This window comes from Podarcis tiliguerta (assembly GCF_965153285.1).
Source record: "Podarcis tiliguerta genome assembly, chromosome: 9".
In the NCBI taxonomy this organism is placed as follows: domain Eukaryota; kingdom Metazoa; phylum Chordata; class Lepidosauria; order Squamata; family Lacertidae; genus Podarcis; species Podarcis tiliguerta.
The window spans coordinates 55,313,934-55,332,973 of NC_139542.1; the positions used below are offsets into that span (position 1 = coordinate 55,313,934).

General features: G+C 42.0%; 2 protein-coding genes across 5 annotated transcripts in view; one reads left to right on the forward strand and one right to left on the reverse strand.

Moving 5' to 3' along the window:
• Positions 1 to 70: 70 nt before the first annotated feature.
• VPS37A (VPS37A subunit of ESCRT-I) lies at positions 71 to 13,546 on the forward strand (the record flags this gene model as incomplete). 2 transcript variants are annotated; one of them, XR_014515378.1, is made up of 12 exons in its annotated part: positions 71 to 453; positions 1,963 to 2,037; positions 3,146 to 3,260; positions 3,773 to 3,873; positions 5,375 to 5,588; positions 6,689 to 6,759; positions 7,378 to 7,505; positions 7,577 to 7,651; positions 7,736 to 7,804; positions 9,702 to 9,845; positions 11,002 to 11,082; positions 12,178 to 13,546. XR_014515378.1 is itself a non-coding variant. In XM_083458380.1 (12 exons), 11 exons carry the CDS (start codon positions 71 to 73, stop codon positions 11,080 to 11,082), a joined length of 1,440 nt encoding a protein of 479 aa, XP_083314506.1. In that variant the 3' UTR covers positions 12,178 to 13,546. The 2 variants fall into 2 exon arrangements, 1 of the variants encoding a protein (XP_083314506.1); XM_083458380.1 differs by having other exon boundaries at positions 7,593 to 7,651.
• Positions 13,547 to 14,934: 1,388 nt separating this feature from the next.
• MTMR7 (myotubularin related protein 7) overlaps positions 14,935 to 19,040 on the reverse strand; it is a 40,934-nt gene continuing 36,828 nt past the window's right edge. For 2 of the 3 annotated variants that reach the window (XM_083458231.1, XM_083458233.1), the window contains exon 14: positions 14,935 to 17,556. In XM_083458231.1, the coding sequence (XP_083314357.1) occupies positions 17,191 to 17,556 (366 nt within the window). In that variant the 3' untranslated portion in view covers positions 14,935 to 17,190. The remainder of the gene's footprint in view (positions 17,557 to 19,040) is intronic. The other variant, XM_083458232.1, reaches the window with a different exon arrangement.

Consider the following 19,040-nt stretch of genomic DNA (forward strand, 5'->3'; position numbering starts at 1 on the left):
GGAGGAGAGGGCGGGGCGACGTCGGCTCTCAGCCAATCGGGCTGACGTTGGCGGCGGCTCCCGCCAATGGATGCCGAGCAGCGATGACGCGGGGGGAGGGCGCTCGCGACTGCAAGGAACGGCTTCCTGTTCCCTCAGGAGGAGGAGGAGGAGGAGGGTTGGCGGCCTGAGGGGAGTTTGTTGTGGCGGGTGGCGAGCGAGGCCGGGAGTGGGAAGAGCGGCGCCGGCGGAGCAGGGAAGGAAGGGCCCGGTCTCGCTCTGCCCTGCTCGGTGCGCGAAGCGGAGGATGAATTGGCTCTTCCCGCTCTCCAAAGCCGGCAGCGGTGGCGGGGCCGCCGCCTCCTCGTCGCCCTCGCCCTCGTCGGCCGGTGGAACCGCGCTGCCGCCGACTCTCACCAGCCTCCAGCAGCAGAAGCAGCGGCAGATCGAGTCCCTGCGGAGCGCCCACGCCGCGTGAGTGACGCGCTGCCTGGGGGGGGTGGTGTCAGAGAGAGAGAGAAGGGGGGGGAGAGAAACAAATTGGCCAGTTTATTTCCCAACCCCTTTCTCAGAACTGGAGTTACAAACTTCGGCTGTGGGTAGAGAGCCGGATGTTTATCCGGCTGACAATGTGTACAGGGAATGCCTGTCGGATAAGGATCTAGACCGCGACGCGACGGCTAGTAATTATTATTGCTCTGAATCGATAGAGGAGCTTATTCCAGCTTCTCCGTACAGTTGAGAGGTCAGGTGGTTTTGTTGTTGTTGAAACGCGAGCGAAAGAGTGTTTAGTCCGAAGGTGGTGGGTGACTGACGGCTCCGTAAGACCCTGAAGCGAAATCCGAAGGAGAGAGCCAAAGTTGTGAAAAGACAGGCAAAGGTGCGATAGTGGGTGCGGCGCTGATGGAGGGGAAGCTAATACTCGCCGCAGTCCTGAATATAAAAATAAATGGCTTAGTCATTACAGTGGTACCTCGGGTTAAGTACTTAATTCGTTCCGGAGGTCCGTTCTTAACCTGAAGCACCACTTTAGCTAATGGGGCCTCCTGCTGCTGCCGCGCCGCCGGAGCACGATTTCTGTTCTCACCCTGAAGCAAAGTTCTTAACCCGAGGTACTATTTCTGGGTTAGCGGAATCTGTAACCTGAAGCGTATGTAACCCGAGGTACCACTGTATTGCACATGCAACCCAGAGAGAGAAGAGTACGTAGTGGCATCTGTGGCAACCAAATTTGCTGGCAGGCTGTGTTTGGGAATGAGGTCAAGAGAGGAGATCCTGGCCCACCAATCCTAATTAACTATTGTAAAAGGTAAAGGGACCATTAGGTCCAGTCGTGGCCGACTCTGGGGTTGCGGCACTCATCTCGCTTTATTGGCCGAGGGAGCCAGCATATAGCTTCTAGGTCATGTGGCCAGCATGACTAAGCCGCTTCTGGCTAACCAGAGCAGCGCACAGAAACGCTGTTTACCTTCCCGCCAGAGTGGTACCTATTTATCTACTTGCACTTTGATATGCTTTCGAACTGCTAGGTTGGCAGGAGCAGGGACCGAGCAACGGGAGCTCACCCCATCGCGGGGATTCGAACCGCCGACCTTCTGATCAGCAAGCCCAAGGCTCTGTGATTTAACCCACAGCGCCACCCGCGTCCCTTTAATTAACTATTGTACAGGGGTGTAAAGTGCTCCAGATAGCTTTCTGGTATGAAATGAAAAAAGCTGGAGGCACCAGACTTCCTTCAAAGCCCATTCCACATAGGAGCTCAAGTTTCAATCATTTTCCTGCATTGCCTTGGTTTGGACTACATGTTCCTTGGGTCCCTTCCAGCTGTAAGGTTCTATGAATTACCCTAAGATAGATTTTAGCTTAACTCTCCCATTAAAATCATTTGAACTTCAAAATGTTTAACTTTCTGGTATCATTAAAAGCTTGATGATTTTCATTGTTCCTATGACCCTTGGTAAATACCTACATTTCTTTTAACAGTATAGCTGAAATACAAAAAGATGTGGAGTATCGATTGCCATTTACTGTAAACAACCTGACAATAAATATTAACATGTAAGTACTATGTGATCTGCTTATATGTCACGTTAAATGTTTAAGCTGTGCTTAGCAATTTGGGAAAACAATCCTCTATTAAAGATTGGTCAGATTTGCACACCTTGGGGCTGAGATGAGCAAAAACATAATTGGCCTGTTTTTTTATTTAGCAACCCAGGACCTGAAAGCACTTTTTAATCATAGTTCATTTAAATTCATTTGGTTGGTTTTGCAGAACTGTAGTAAAAGGCAAAGGGACCCCTGACCATTAGGTCCACTCGTGGCCGACTCTGGGGTTGCGGCACTCATCTCGCTTTATTGGCCGAGGGAGCCAGCGTACAGCTTCCGGGTCATGTGGCCAGCATGACTAAGCTGCTTCTGGCGAACCAGAGCAGCGCACGGAAACACCGTTTACCTTCCCGCCGGAGCGGTACCTATTTATCTACTTGCACTTTGACGTGCTTTCAAACTGCTAGGTTGGCAGGAGCAGGGACCGAGCAACAAGAGCTCACCCCATCGCAGGGATTCGAACCACCGACCTTCTGATCAGCAAGTCCTATGCTCTGTGGTTTAACCCACAGCGCCACCCGTGCCACTTTTCGGAACTGTAGTAGTTAAGTGCAAAGTAAAGGTTTACACTCTGCTCCTCTTGCATGTGAGGATAAAAGAGTGTGTGCAAGCCTGAAGAGCTCACCACAGCTCATGCATATTCACCTTAAAGAACAAGACAGTTGGCCAAGTGTACCTGTACCATTCATTCTGCTTGCACACAGGGGAGCAATGAGCTTGGGATTGATTGAGTGTATACAGTGACCTTTTTGATAGTTTGCTGATTTGTGGACAGAGGATGAAGGACTTTGACTAGCTTGCTTTGGCCTATGGACTGTGGTTTTTTTGTATTTGTTGAAATTAACATTTGTTATAATTTTAGTATAATTTAAATGATAAATGTTGCTATTGTCCGTAGAGTAGCAAGAGTAGTAATTATAAGGAAGGAAATTGCCTTCATTGCCAATGCAAACCGTATGATATGAAGAGTATTCAAATAGAGATTTTGTTAAAAAACAAACAAACCCAGATATCTTATTTACATGAAAGTGATGGTAATATATTTTGGTGTTCACAGATTGCTTCCTCCTCAGTTTCCTCAGGAAAAACCAGTCATCAGTGTTTTCCCTCCAATACGGCATCATTTAATGGACAAACAAGGAGTGTATGTGGCCTGCCCATTAATAAGCAATGTATGTACAATTGTATCATTTTCCTTGAAAATTTAAGGGGTGGTCATATAATAAACTGTACATGTCTTTTCCAGGATACATAGGTGGCAGCAATTATATTCTATTGCAAAAAAGGTTTTCAAAGAAATACACTTACTGAAATATTAAAGTATGTGCTCTATGTAGAAAAAGAAATATTTTTAATGATTAGTTTTTGAACTAGAAGCCATAGCATTTTAGATGTTTTTCCAGAGTTTATTTCAGGGTGTGTGTTTTTTTTAAAAAAATCCCATATATGTATTCTGCAGAGCTCATGATCCATTATTTCAATACCTAGCACCTCAGTTTGTATTTAATCATGGAAACAATTCAGCTCCTGTGCAGATTGAGGCCTCTGTATTGACAGCCCCTGGGGCCAGATAATGCGTAACAGTGGCACCTGTATCAACCTCCTGGTGTCAGTGTAAATGACTTGCCTTGTATATCATGCTTTAATTCTGCAAATTAAATACAGCTTTTTAATCTCTTAACAGTTCACAATGCACTCAGACCTTGGAAAAATAGTTCAAAGTGTACTTGATGAATTTTGGAAGAATCCTCCAGTTTTGGCTCCCAGCTCAACATCATTTCCATAGTAAGTGTAAACAGAGAAAATAAGGGTGATAATTGCAGACAAGCTGGATACATAATTTAGTAGTGTTCTGAAAGCTTCCCTTACACTTGAGTTGATAAGCTATGGGCCCAATTTGGATATCACGGCCAAACAATTGTATCTCCTCTATCCACCCTGCACATTTTGTTACTGTTCCTCCCTCACCGGTTCATAATAAGTATAATTTGCAGTAATAGCCAAACTGGACAAACTGCCAGAAACATGTTTTGCCTCCAGGCTAGAACTGGAAACCACAGTTTGACTACTTTGGGTGTCACAGCAAACAATAACTATTTTTATTTAAGATAAAACTGTTAGTTCTGGATCTGTCTCAACTTAGAAATATGCTTAGGAATGCTTGTAAAGGATACAGATCAATTATAGCATGAGTAGCTATCCTGTGACACAGGTGCAACACATGGCAACAAAGGGCAGGAGTTCACGAGAGTAGGATGGTCCATTGCCGTAGCTACTGTATAGAGCATGGCTTATCTGTGACCTCCCAGATGCTGTTTGGCTTTTGCTCCCATAAGCTCAAGTTAGCATGGCCATTGTTCAGTGATGGTGGAAGATGTACTCCAACAACATCTGGAGGACCATAGGTTAGCCACTCTGGTAAAGAGCCAGGCCTACCCCATCTACCACCTCCAGAACTTTCTGACTCGGCAGTGGAATTTGCTGCCAAGGAGTGTGGTGGAGTCTCCTTCTTTGGAGGTCTTTAAGCAGAGGCTTGACAGCCATATGTCAGGAGTGCTCTGATGGTGTTTCCTGCTTGGCAGGGGGTTGGACTCGATGGCCCTTGTGGTCTCTTCCAACTCTATGATTCTATGAGTCGAAGTTCAAATAACTGTGATAGAGTGCACTAGAGTGATGCTGTCTCATACTTGCCTTGTGTCTCGTGCCAAGAAGATCGACTAACTTTGAATTAATGTTTCATAACAACAACAAAAATCTCTATAAAGGATTTCGTTAATGTTTTACATTAAATAACTGTTACCGCTTTCACATACCCAGAGGAGCTTCAAGGTTGTGTTTCTCTAACAGCAACCCTCCTCTCTTGGTGCCACATTGCAAATCTGTTTTGAAATGAGGGGGCTTTGAAAGGTAATGTGTAATATGGCTGGGGGGGGCATGTCTCCTTTTCTACAGTAGGGCGGGGAGCTAAAAAAAATCCCACTGGGTAGGCACAAAGCAGTTGAGCATGCCTAAAGTCATTGATTCGGTTTCATCCTAAGTCTTGATGTGCCAACAGCTAACTGCTTGTGCCAGTTAAATGTATTAACAGCTGGGCCACTTGATTTCCTAGAAGGTGTTACACTGGCATTGTTGGTAGACACCTTGGTACAGATGAACAGGTTATTATTATGACATATTTGACAAGATACTTTCCTTATACTTCGGCAATCCTTTCCTTTGAGTTAGTAGTGAAAACACTCCAGAAACTGTTGCTGATGGTAAATTGTTTCCCTCCTTTTCCCCCTAGCCTTTACAACAAACCAGCTGGAATTCCTCCCTATGCTCAGAACTTTCCGTTTCTTTCTCCATATCTACCACAAGAAACAAATAGGTCTATAACATCTGTGCCACTTGCAGAATCACTTTCTTCTGGCTACGCTGCAGACAGACCTGCGGCTCCTTCCTTTGGCATGATATCAGATCTGCCATTACCTGTTCCAACAGCAGAAACCATATCACAGGTGTGTATGTCTGGCGATAGATATAATTCAAACTTTTTATGTGCCTGCTAATCCTAACCACAGATCATATAAAAGGATTTGGGGCGTTTGGGCAGAAATATAACTTAAAATGCTTTGTGATGTTTATAGATTGCTTGATCTAGTCACTATATAGATTTCATTGAAAAGGATCAGGGACAGAAAAGGCTGCCATATGTCCAGATTGACTCCATGCATAAAATAGCCCCCAACTCCAATTGTATTGCCCATGTAAACCAGACAACAATATAGTGCTCCACCTATATAAGAGCAAGAGAAGCATTTTGTCCTCATGCTAGAGGTTTCTCAAACTGTTACTCCATATAACTCAAACAAGTGTATTTCACACCTCCCAAGTGTGAGCCCCAGAGTCACCAGCCAGTTAAGATTATATCGGAAGGTTGTATCCAACGTTAGTATATACTGAGAAGGCCCAATAAAATTAATGAGCGTAACATTAAGGGGCATAAGTAACATTAATTTTAGTGGCTGTGCTCTGAGTAGAGCTTAGTCGGATACAACCCAGTATTTCGTTCCTCACTCCAGTGTTGCTGTCTTAAGACAGTTTAAATATGCACTATGACCATGTACAATCCAAAGAACTATGGGTGGGAGTCATGTAAGGAGTCAGAATTGCTGTTTCATAGTTGATTGGGGGTCAGGACAGAACAGCCAGAGGGAGGATTGCTATGTTGGAAGAACGCAATGGAGTTCTTCCCAATGATCTGAAAAACAATATTTTTATCAATTGAGCATATGCTCAGTCTGATTATCCTTCAACCTACATACTGGGAAAAGAATGTTTTTTAAAAATATAAAACACTTCTTCCTACATCTTCTCTCTAACTTGTGTGGTATAAGTTCATAGAGTGTCATAGAGGCTTAGATAGATTTTTGTTGTTGCTTCATTATTAGAGTTTATGTCCAATGGATTATTCTATACTGGTGAATTAGATTGAGTCTTCTTTTCATATTATAGTCATACAGGAAATAATTTTCTGTTGCTTCCCAAGTCTGCTAGTCATGATCTATTTTCGGGGGAAATACCATTCATTGTTTTACCTTCTTGATAAACTTTTCAGGGGAGCCCTAATGGATTCAGTTACAAAATGCCTGATGTACCCGATGCATTTCCAGAACTATTGGAACTTAGGTAAAAATATTTGTATCATTAAAATGTATTATTGTTCATGTGCAAACCAGCTCCACTCATAGCTAGATCTGCACCTAAAAAACTGCCTTTGGAGAAACTGAAAGCAGTTATTTCATGTTCTTAGAAAACTTGAAATTCTTAGAAAACCTCAAGCGAAGTACTTCCAATTGCGAAACACTGGCACGTGAAAATGATCCGTCAGTGGCTATAATCAGATTAGTTGTACAGTGATTCCCCCAGAACACAGGATATTCCAACAAGTGGGTTGAAGACGTTTTTGCAGGCTGAAAAGAATAGGAGTGCTCTGTCGTCAATCTCGGTGGAGCCAAAATGCTTCTTAATAGCACAAGAAGTTAGCTCAAGGTCATGTTCTCTCAGAAGTGTTCCTATTCTGGAGGAAAACAAAATATCCCAGTCATCTTCATCTGGGTGTTTCAGCTGAAAAAATTGCAGCATCAGGTTCATGAAATGAAATTGCATGCAAACGTATCTTCAGTAAGGTGAGGAATGAGAGGTTTAGGACTTCAAACCTAAGAGGCACTTGAGGCTTAGATTCCACTTCTTGGATAAAAATGTTTAGGTGATCTTAAATGTGGGTGTGTTTCTTTTGAAATGCAGTATATCGCAGCTGACAGACATGAATGAGCAAGAAGATGTCCTGCTGGAACAATTTGTTAATCTGCCCCAGTTGAAGCAAGTCATTAACGACAAGGATGATTTAGTGAAAAGTATTGAAGAGCTGGCAAGTAAGACTTCAGAATACTTGTAATTCAAAGAGTAACGTGAGAGTAAACGGTAACCTTCTAAAATTGAACAGTGGGTTTACTTTGCAGAAAAGAACCTCTTATTGGAACCAAGTTTGGAGACGAAAAGACAAGCAGTGTTGGATAAAGTAAGTGAAGGGGGAGGGGAATTATTTCTGGAGCTTGGAAAGAAAATATTTGAGTTTGATTGTCAAGACATTCTTTTCTTGTAGTATGAACAGCTTACTCAGCTGAAGGCAACATTCGAAAAGAAGATGCAACGGCAGCATGAACTGGGCGAGGTAAGCCAAGTCCCTCTTGCATATAAAAAGGGAGTGCTTTTTCCCAGTGCGTAGTAAGCTTATGGATTTCACTATCACAAGATGCAGTGATAGCTTCTAGCTTAGTCTGTTCCAGGCCTCTTTCACATTTATATCCGAAGCTGGAGCTCAAAGACACATAAGTGGGTATTGCCCCATTTTATCTTCACAGGAACCCTATAAAGTAGGTTAAAGATTGGAAGGTTGCGCCTGATTCCGTGATCTGCCATGCACTACAATGAGGTGGTAGAATCGTGAGATAGTAGGCTGTACTATTTCAGTTTAGGTAAATGTTCCCCTAAGGCTGCAATCCGGACCTCCAATCTGCCAGATAGGGCAGTGGGACCGGACCAGACACATTGCATGGGACAGAGGTGTCCCTATTCCTAGTCCAGCAGAAAATCTCAAAATGGTGTGCCTGGGCTGGCTCAGAATCCACTAGAGCCTCTGCTGCCTAGACTGCCGTAATGTGGAGCTGGGTTTTGCTTGCTCTGGCCTTGTACCCTGGCCTGCAAAAGCAGCAGAGCTATAAATGCAGCGGTGGCTATGTCACATCCGTCTTGCCCTGCCGCTATCTAGCCTGGGTTAGGATTGCTCTGTAAGACCCACCAATTAAGGGGGGGAAACTGTTACAGACGACTCTGCTATAATTTAGGTAGGAGTTGTGGTCCAGCAACATGTTGAGAACCACAGGTCTCCTACAGTCTTCAAAACTCCGATTGTTCTAGGCGTATCTTGCGACCGGGAATTTCATTAGCGTGAGCTGTTTCCAAACTCTGGGCGCAGTACTGCGCCTTAGATTTCAGATTAAAACAGCAGAGCAGAAGGAAAGGAGAACGTTTTTTTGCCTCCCCACTTCCAGCTGCTCTTTGAAGACTGGAGAAGAGACCCTCTTAAAAATATTAGGGGGATAGGCAGGGGAAGGACTAGACCATGTGAAAAATGAACATCTTTTAGCTGCAGTTCATTCATTTTCAGCTTCGTATTCTTGTTATAAAAAAGAACGCCTAGACATTCCATTGTTGGCTTAAGGTTCCATTTAGCTCCTAGCATTCATATCTGTTTCTAACAATGGTCTCCTACCTCTGACCAGCTTACATTTCTTTCTGGGAATCATAATGGGTGCATGTAGTTTTTGATCTGTATAAACAAAAAAGCTAATAGTTCTGTTTTTCCTTAATATTTCTAAATTCATACTAAGTATAGCCATACTACAGATTTTCTTTTATTAGATTTACCGTATTTTTTGCTCTATAAGACTCACTTTTTCCCTCCTAAAAAGTAAGGGGAAATGTGTGTGCGTCTTATGGAGCGAATGCAGGCTGCGCAGCTATCCCAGAAGCCAGAACAGCAAGAGGGATTGCTGCTTTCACTGCGCAGCGATCCCTCTTGCTGTTCTGGCTTCTGGGATTCAGAATATTTTTTTTCTTGTTTTCCTCCTCCAAAAACTAGGTGCGTCTTGTGGTCTGGTGCGTCTTATAGAGCGAAAAATACGGTATATGTCTTCAGACCCTTCACAAAACCTTTCCCCCCCCTAGAGTGGCTTTGCAATATTAAAGCAGAATACAGTCAGAACTGTACCGCTTACCAGCGGGAAGGTAAACGGCATTTCCGTGTGTTGCGCTGGTGCTGGCTCGCCAGAGCAGCTTCATCACGCTGGCCACGTGACCCGGAAGTGTCCTCGGACAGCGCTGGCTCCCGGCCTCTTAAGTGAGATGAGCGCACAACCCTAGAGTCGGACACAACTGGCCCGTACAGGCAGGGGTACCTTTATCTTTACTTACAGTCAGAACAATCAATTTACCAACTATACATCACTACTTATTTCATTTTGCAATCAGAATCTTTTTGTCACCAAGCATTTTCCAATTTTGCTTAGAGTTGTAGTGCAAGTGCTCTGCAGGCAAGACTGAAAGTAGCAGCTCACGAAGCTGAGGAAGAATCTGACACTATTGCAGAAGACTTTCTGGAAGGGAAAACGGAAATAGATGACTTTCTTAGTAGCTTCATGGAGAAAAGAACAGTATGTGAAATTCTCTTACATTTTGAATCGAATTTTGTTTTGCGTAACTTAAATCTTAAAAAATAGAATGCTTCAGGATGAGAACAGAAATCGTGCTCCGGCGGTGCGGTGGCAGCAGGAGGCCCCATTAGCTAAAGTGGTGCTTCAGGTTAAGAACAGTTTCAGGTTAAGAACGGACCTCTGGAACGAATTAAGTACTTAACCTGAGATACCACTGTACTTTAATGCTCAGTGTGGTGTACTATGCAAGGCTGTCCTTAGGTTTGCTAAATATCCTCAAATAAATTGTTTTAAATACTGGAATGCAAAAAAGGACAGCTAATTTCTAAAGCCCACTAGTACAAAAGAGATCACTACACGAAGAAACCCAATACTCAGAAGTAAGCCTCCTTGACTCCAGAGAGACTTAATGGACTTACTCCAAGGTAAATGGGTTTAGGATGGCAGCCTAAATTACATATAATTCACACCATGTAACAGCAATTGAAAATATATATATCAAGTACCACTAGCACAAAAATTTCTGCCTATGCTGTTGGTGCAACAGGACTTCCTCTCCCTATCTTCTCCTGCTCCCCAAATCTGTTCTGGTATTCCCCCCAATATTCCAGAGGAAATGCGAGGGGTACATGGGAAGAGAAGAAGTAGAGGAAGTCTGTTTGCACAGGCACAAATTCTTGGGCTAATGGGGTGTGATTCCACCAAAATTAAGCATCTTTAGTTTGTCGATTTGTGGAAAAGAACTATATTATCCCACCGAAGTCAATGAGATTTAAAAGTTCTGTAGAAATTGCTTACATTGGCCAATAATGGCAAAGATTACTTGGTGGTTAGAGGCTTCTATGGTTGAAGAATGTACAGCTTTTATTTTTGTTCCATATCAATCAGGGAAACTGTAAGTCATGTGCAGCTAATAAAAGTAGTGCCCCAAAATATGTCCCATACTTGAAGCCAAAAGCCAGCTTGTGGAATGTGGTTTGTTTTCCTGTTGATTTTCACAGTAAAATGATCAAATGCAATGTGACTGGTTAGCAAATTATGTTCCAAGATAAAAAAATCTGAGTTGATTCATGTCATGTGGCCCGTAAACCTTAAAAAAGCATGCTATATAGAGCATGTGGCTATAGATGAATGCTCACTTGTGTTTCTCTTTTAGATTTGCCACTGTAGAAGAGCCAAAGAAGAAAAGCTTCAACAGGCAATAGCAATGCGTATTCAATTTCATGCTCCGTTATAGGTATGTTTGCACAATATTCAGACTTGAGTTGCCCTGTATGCCACATCTAACAGCCAAAGCTAGTTCACAAAACCATTGGCAGCCTGGATCTAAATAAGGGCCAGCAGAAAGTGATTTTCCCACCCCTTCTTTCCTCAGCAGCATCCTGAGTTTCCAGAAATGCCTCTCGCGACATCAGGAGACCCTCTTAAATGGGGTGGCTGATGTGCTGGGCCAAGGGGGGAAAGGAGGTTCCCCCAAAAACAGGCAGGGGAAACACCCTAGAGTAGCAACTAGGATATTGTCTGGTCTGGGCCTTGACCAGGGGCTAGAGGTTGCTAGATGCTCACCTTTCTTTTCTTTTTAAATGTTATTTATACTTTTCAGATTTATACATTTCGCTGATGTTACAAATCATTGACATTTCAAAACTTGACTTCCTTCCCCTTCTGTGGTTCCTTAAATTTATTTTTAATATCCTCTGCATATCCTAATTAACTGAATTTGCTCATTTATCCACCTAAATATACACTCTTATGAAACTGCAGGTTATTACAACAATCCTGCTAATGTTTTTATCTGTTTACAATTTATCTGTAAATAGCCAATAAACCATTTCCATTCTTTTGTAAAAAGTTTGTTATCTTGATTTCTTGGTTCTTTTGGTAAGTTTAGCCATTTCTGCATATTCCATAGATTTTTGTATCCATTCTTCCTTTGCTGGGACTTCTGCTTCTTTCCATTTCCGGGCAAGTAACATTCTTGCCGCTGTAGTCACATACATGAATATATTTCTATACAGTTTAGGTAGCTCTGTCCCTGTAATTCCCAAGAGAAGCTCACTTTTCTGCCATTCTCACTTTTCTGGGTCTTAAGCTTGTCTTGAATTAAGCTAATGAAATGTTCCAATTCCAGGAATTCCCAGTATAACTTAATGGAGTTTTGCATTACATGGCTGTTTGATTCCAGCTTTTCTTTTCTTAATGACATAATGCAAGCAAATCAGGAGGCGAAAGGAAGCTTTCTACCCTGGATTAATTAGAAGCCTGCCTTTGCGAAGCTATGTTTGTGTACAATGAGAAATCTGACTGACTCTAGTTATGTTTGTGTTCACAGGTTTTCCAGCTAAATAGAATTTCTGAGGCGAGTGAATGAATCCATCAAAGCACATTTTCACATAGCTGTTATTTTGCAAATAAGCATTTCATCACCGTTGTTGCGTTTATAGAAGAGACTGTATACAGAACTGGGATGATGATGATGATGATTATTATTATTTTGGTACAAATTAGGAAGTCTTTCTATTCTCATTTCATCCGAGAAATCCTCCTATTGCAGTGTTTGCACTAAATATTTCTTGTCATTATTGATAATCCTTATCATATTTAAGTTCCTACTTCTCTCTCCACCTACTTTATAGATTAAATATTTAAACATGTAATTTTGACTAGATTTTTAAATTTTATACAACATAATTCATAACTTTTGTATTAAACATTTGCTGTTTTGGGGTGGGACAGGGGATGTAGAAATGTTGGTTACTTAAAAGTAAGTTGCAAAGTTTGTGAGGCGAAACTCGTATGTTAAGTCCTCTTAAAAAAAAAAAAAAGAATTCTGTTTCTTGAAATCCAGTTTTCAACCATTTTTATGTTGAAAGCAGCACACTACATTGCTATTGAAATTAAGTGGTGGTGGCAGGTAAAAGGCTAGGAGACTTGAAAATGGCCTTGCACCCTATTGAGGAGATGCACACAGTTAGCTGCTTGTGGGATCAGGTCTTCATTCTAGAGAGTCATTTCCCAGCTTCTAGCAGCACATGAGAAGGGCAAAAGTATGGGTAGATCTTTCAGCTGCTCCATTTTTGCCCTTGGATGTGTGGAAATCGATGAAGGGATTTTATCCTGCATATATAATACAAACACATACCAAGGTTTGGAGGGAAGGTTGGGTAGACCAGAGCTGTGGCCTACCTGGGTGAGGGATCAATTCAAGCAGGAAGTAGAATCATCTGAAAGAATAGAGCCCAAGCTTTCTTTGGAGCAAAAATTCAAGATATAGTGATTCACCAAAACCAAAGAATTTTGTTGTCATATATAAACATGTTAGATTATTTGTTTACCTCATGGTGCTGTAGCTCTTGCAAGGAACTCAAACTACTTCACCGACCTTACATTCTTTAACCCTATTTTTTCCCTACACAATTATAAAAAAATGGTAATTTAACAGATAATTCCAAGTGTATATATCTCTTGTTCTCCCCCCTCGCCGGTGTCACTCAACTTTGTTAAAAGAAGTTAAACTTCGTTTTCTTGGGTGGCTGCAAGGGCTTTTTCAAAAAGATTCTGGTACTGATATTTGCATCTATAAACCAGCACTTCAGATCTCACAGGTGAAAAACAGCTGTAGAGTTCAGTGTTACCTTAACGGGCTCTTCTTGGCATCATTGAGTCTTGAACTGAAAATAAAACAAGCTTGGTGGAAAAACTATTGCTACATCTGTCATTTAGACGACATTACCAACTTGCTTGCTTGCTTGCCCTCTGAAGCTTGGTTCATCTTCCTTAAAGCATGCCCTTTGGAGCATAAGATTTTAGGGGCATTTTGAAAGAAACGAGCTTTCGGTAATATTGAACTAAGCTATAGAGTCTCCACCCCCATCATTCAGCCCGGACACAGAGTTCCAGCTCCGAGGGCTTTCTGGTGGTTCCCTCCCTGCGAGAAGTGAGGTTACAGGGAATCAGGCAGAGGGCCTTCTCGGTAGTGGTACCCGCCCTGTGGAACGCCTCCCATCAGATGTCAAGGAGATAAACAACTACCTGACTTTTAGAAGACATCTGAAGGCAGCCCTGTTTAGGGAAGTTTTTAATGTTTGATGTTTTAAATAATAATTATTATTGAAATTAACAGATTAAGTTTTATTACCTTTTATTTAGGGTGGTATTTACATATACCATTGGGGCTATTGAGAAACGATGGGTGTATCAGCATACTGAAGGGAGCACTGAGGTTTGCAGGGAGAGCAGGAAGACAGAAAGCAACTTTATCTGCAAAGTAGGTCAATGAGGACTGAGTAGCCATGAAATGCTGTTTATGTTAGAAGTGAAATTGAGAGGAAAGCACTGTGTGGAAGGAATGGCTTGTTAGGAGGAAAGGTATGCTGTAACATCCTGTGTGTCCCATCAGTTGTACATTTCTTTTAATCTGAAATTATATTTATCTTGGAATATATCACTCGTTTTTGGTTTCCTCCTGGTCAATGGTGGACATATCAATTAAAATCAGTCTCTAATATTATTGAGCAGAACTATGCCATGCCATACCTAAGCTTTGGTTCTCCTTTAAACTTAACAGCATGTAGAGATGGAGCTTGAATTGGCACTTAAATAGCTTTGCAGCTAAGAGTAGAGAGTTTGGACATAAAGCATGCAGGTAAGACAAAATTTGCATGCTGCCTATTAATAGTCCAAAAGTTCTTAGCAGTTTGTCCAGGGTGCAAAAACAGATTATAGACCCACCTCAAATTTTACATTTCTCAGGATGCATTAGGGTTTTAAAATTATATCTCTGCACCCCAACAGTGAGTCACTTGAGCACATGACAGTGGAATAGTCAACCCCTTTGATCCACCCATTGGGAGGAGTTTAGTTCAAAAAGGTTTGAAGTCCACTGAACAAGTGCGGAGGAGTGGAGCTAGATTCCCCCTTACTTAAGCAGTTGGTGGCAGGGTTAAGTGTCTTGAAAGAGTTGAGCAGTACAGACCTCTGGATTGCGGATTCAAAGAAATTGATGAGAGCACAAACATTTATTCTAAAATAATATCTTGAATTTTCCAAAATTATAATAATCCTAAATATAAACAGTAGAGTATAATAATTGTGCGTCCTTATGTATTTATTATTTAAATAACCTTCATTCAGGTAGTATAATGCAGCATTAAGATGATACAAAAACAAAACAAGCCATAAGGTCTTAAATCAAGAGTTCAGGGATCCCAAGCAAAACCATCAGGAGTTGAGCGGCAAAACTGGACATTAAAATATGCTGCACAAATTTTACTAAGTGTTTTTCATATTTCAAACTCCTATATTTCTAGAAATACAGACAAGATGATATAGTATACAGTGTTACACTTGTTTTAAGTTCAGTTCCCAGTTTTCACCTTCCCACCATCCGTATTTCATATGTGATTCCACAAACATGGCGTTTCCATGCTTTCCAAGTTTTGAAAGAAACCATTCTTCATTCCTATCCAGAAAAATCGTTAAGAATGTACATCAGATATTCTTACGCATATGTTTTAGAAAGATGTACGATTCTAAAGTGTGGAGCTGATTTCAAAACATGGAATGTTTAAAACCAATGTGAGTCATCTTGCCAGTTTCTGAATGTTGCTAGATGTGTTGCATCCCTACCAAGTTTTTATCACTGAAGGCTGGTGCTATGAGTTTTGGGGACAGTGTTTGCTCCCAAAATTATGTCCCTTGTCCTACCCCCTCCCCACCCACTCCAGGAGTGAGCTACAGCCATTACATTTACATAAGAAAAAGTGACAGGAATCTACTCAGGGTCCGTGACTCCGCTGGGTTTTCTGCTACTAGTAACCAAAATTGCTTAGTTTAACCAAACCCAACTAATCTGGATTATTGCATTCCATTTACCTTATTGCAGCTCCATATGCCTTAACAGGAACTATTTTGAATCAAGCCCCCTCCTGTTTGCATTGTCACATCTTCTTTGCCTGCATAACCACACCTTGAGTTCTTTTCCTGTTTTGTCGCTAGACTAAAACCAGGGTTTGACTGTTGTACGTACACATGATAGCTAATCCAATATAAATTCTTGTTTCTGTAAGACAATTGGGAACAAAATGTGGTTTGCGGGACATGCACAGGAAGGACGTCTTGTTGCACAGGCAGAGTTCAACTTGCGGAGCATTGAATACAGCCCAGTATCTTCCAAACCAGAAGTCAAGGATAGGCCTCAAGTACAGGGGTCCCATTAAGCAGCAATCATCTTCAAATCCCCCCACCCCCAAAATGATATAAAAGCAAAGCTCTCAGAGACAGAAGTCTAGCAAAAGACATCAATCCCCATAAACAGCCTCTCTGCATTTACCTAGATTCACATCCCTTGCTGTCTCAGTGCTACAAACCCAACCAGAATGGACAGGGTATCTTTTGTTATGCATGGGCATGTGACTCTGCATCCTTGATCGTGAAGGTGTTGTTACACATGGCTATACCTGGAACTAAAACTGGATCAGGGTCATGGTATTTAAGTAAGCGTCTCCCTTAGAGGAAAGCAAAGAGAAGGCCCTTTGTTGATTTGAGCTACAACTTCATCTTTGTTTTCTTCCTCTTCTGCAAAACTAAGGGGCAGGAAAGATTGGGGCTTCTGGGCCTGCTTGGCACAAGCTTGTGGTCCTCAGGGTTTGTGGTCCTCAGCAGTACAGCCTTGCTTCAGTCCTCCCCATCTGTAACACAGGGAAGTGCTTTCTAAATACTTGGTCCTTTTAAGAATCTGCAGCAAATGACTGGTATGCTGTCTGTGCCTAGACTCATCTTCTCATCACCTGCACAGGTTGGAGCTGGTGGCAGTTGTAATCTAAATTATCTGGAGGGCACCAGTTCGAGGAAGGCTGGAATAAATCCAGGAATCTGGGAATGATTTTTTTTTTTACTATTTTAACTATAACTTTCTGAACGGATGGAGTAATGCTCTTCAAGAAGTTTTGTTCAGCTGTATCCATAAAGTGCAAGCTGTTATTTTCCAGGAATGGTGAGGGCAGGTCTTTGTTTTGGCATGGCATGGCTTGCATCAACATGTTTTCTCGAAGCTTCTTTGGAACGGTACTGCTGTCGACCAACTAAACACTAACCTAGAATTCTAAGTTAAATAGAAATTGTCCGTTCTGTATGGCTCTGTCAGTTATTAAAGGAAGATGAAGCAATCCCATAAATACATGACGGTTCTTAAATAGGAGAAGCTAAATATAAGAGGTTATTTTTCCAGTTAAGATTCTAGCTTACAACTATGTTACATCTGGACCTTAAGTGCACAACTCTATTTCTTTGGACTTTTCTCTCTTTCAACGTGCAGTCATTTGTCACCTACTGGCTGGCTGTCGTTTCAGACAGTAAGACAAACAGCTTCGTCCGAATCGCGGTCTTTGGTGCTATCCTCGCTGGGCAAACATCCCCCTCCGCTTGGGGACCGGCAGCTCATGTCCTCCACACCTGACTCCTGATCACTGTTGGCAGAGAGATCTGGATCGGAGCTTTTCAGGTTATCTTGCGTAAGAATCAGGGCCGAGTCTTCTTCATCTCCCTGTGATGGACTCCGGGAGGAGAAGGATTTCAGATTGCCTGTGTAATCCTGGGGAGTGTTGGCAATGCTGTCATTGGAAGCAGAATGTCCAAAGTCGTTGCTTCCATTTTGTTGTTTTTGCTTTATCTCACCATTATTCAATGGCCCGCTTGTAAGCTTGGCCAATCTCTGCAAGACAAGAAGCAGTTCATTCCTCGTTTTTCTATCTTTCAAAGCATATATATCCCGCTCTTCAGCAAGAAAAACTCCCAGAATTACTCACATATCGATAAAAGTGACACAGTTCCTGCCCTGGCACCTCACAAAAGGAAAAGGGGACAGCAAGGGAAGAGGAAATATACACCCCATATTAACATCATTATTATTTCGTATTATGCTTACTATTTCTCAAGGGCCATCAAGGCCTTAAAATAAAGGAAACAAAACAGCAACCAGTCCGTTTCCATCTTAACTGGTCAAAAAGGATGGGAAGGGGAAGAGTAAAGCAAGCAAACTCAGGCATGAAATTATTGGTGTTACAAGGCTATTATAAACATCAAAAATTTGGTGAGTGAGGTTGATTATTTTCTTCTTCTCTCCCCATCCCTTTATCCTTTTGTGTCACATCTGTTGCTTTTCTTGATCTAAGTCACTCTAGGAGCCTTTGTGCATAGGGGTGAGTATAAATGCTTTGAACCAAAAAACTAAATACGGAGAACAACATGAAATATAATGGATTGGATTGAGAGAGAATGGCCAAGTGAAATTACAGTGGAGCAAGTTTCCACCCTGGAGACTTAGGATACTGACTTCGCACCATTCCCGCCCCACCCCCAGGCAAAACGTCTTTTCTTTTCTTAGCCTGAGAAAATGTGTTTTGATAAGGTCCAATTTTTGGAGGGTTCTCTTTCATCTTTGGAAGATCATTCCTGACCCAAGTCTTCATTTTTTATTTTGACATAAATGTTTGGTACCAAGCTCCTAAGAGAACTGTCTAAGCCCAACTGAACTTGCCAGGGATTTGAGATCAGCTACAGAGGTCCCATTTGTGCAGTCTCCATAAAATAAGCGAAGGCTGGTGTATACAAAAGACAGTGCCTTTTCTGCAATGGCCCCATGTCTATGGAACACTCTCCCTCAAGATCAGCTCTCTCCTTAGTAGTATTTAGGTGGACTCCAGAAACAATTTTAATGAGAGAGTTTAACAGGCAGTAGTCTTTCTGCTGGCTGCAATATATTGATCTGAAATGTTTTTACTGCTGCTATTACACCTCTGATTATGCTGTTTATATTTTATACAGTTTGGAATTGTTTTACATGTTCTAAGTCACCACGGGGGAAATGTTTCATTTTAAATGGCAGCTAATAACTACAATTTTATGGGGGGACAGGAGAGAGAGGATGGGAAATCATAATAAAAACAAGACCTAAAAAAAAGTCTTCTGTCTCATCACTTTCAGGATCAGGGATTGTGAAGTATTTGGTACTATTTCGCTGGTACAATAAACACTGACAGACATTGGGAACAATCCATCCAAAGTCATAAAATTTGCTTTAGCGGTTGGGGGGGGGGGAGGAATGCAAGTGCTCCAGTCAAGAAAGGGAGATCTGCATGCTGGAGGTGCATCTCTGTATCTTCATAGTGATGGACTCAGTTTAGCTTGATGGACGCA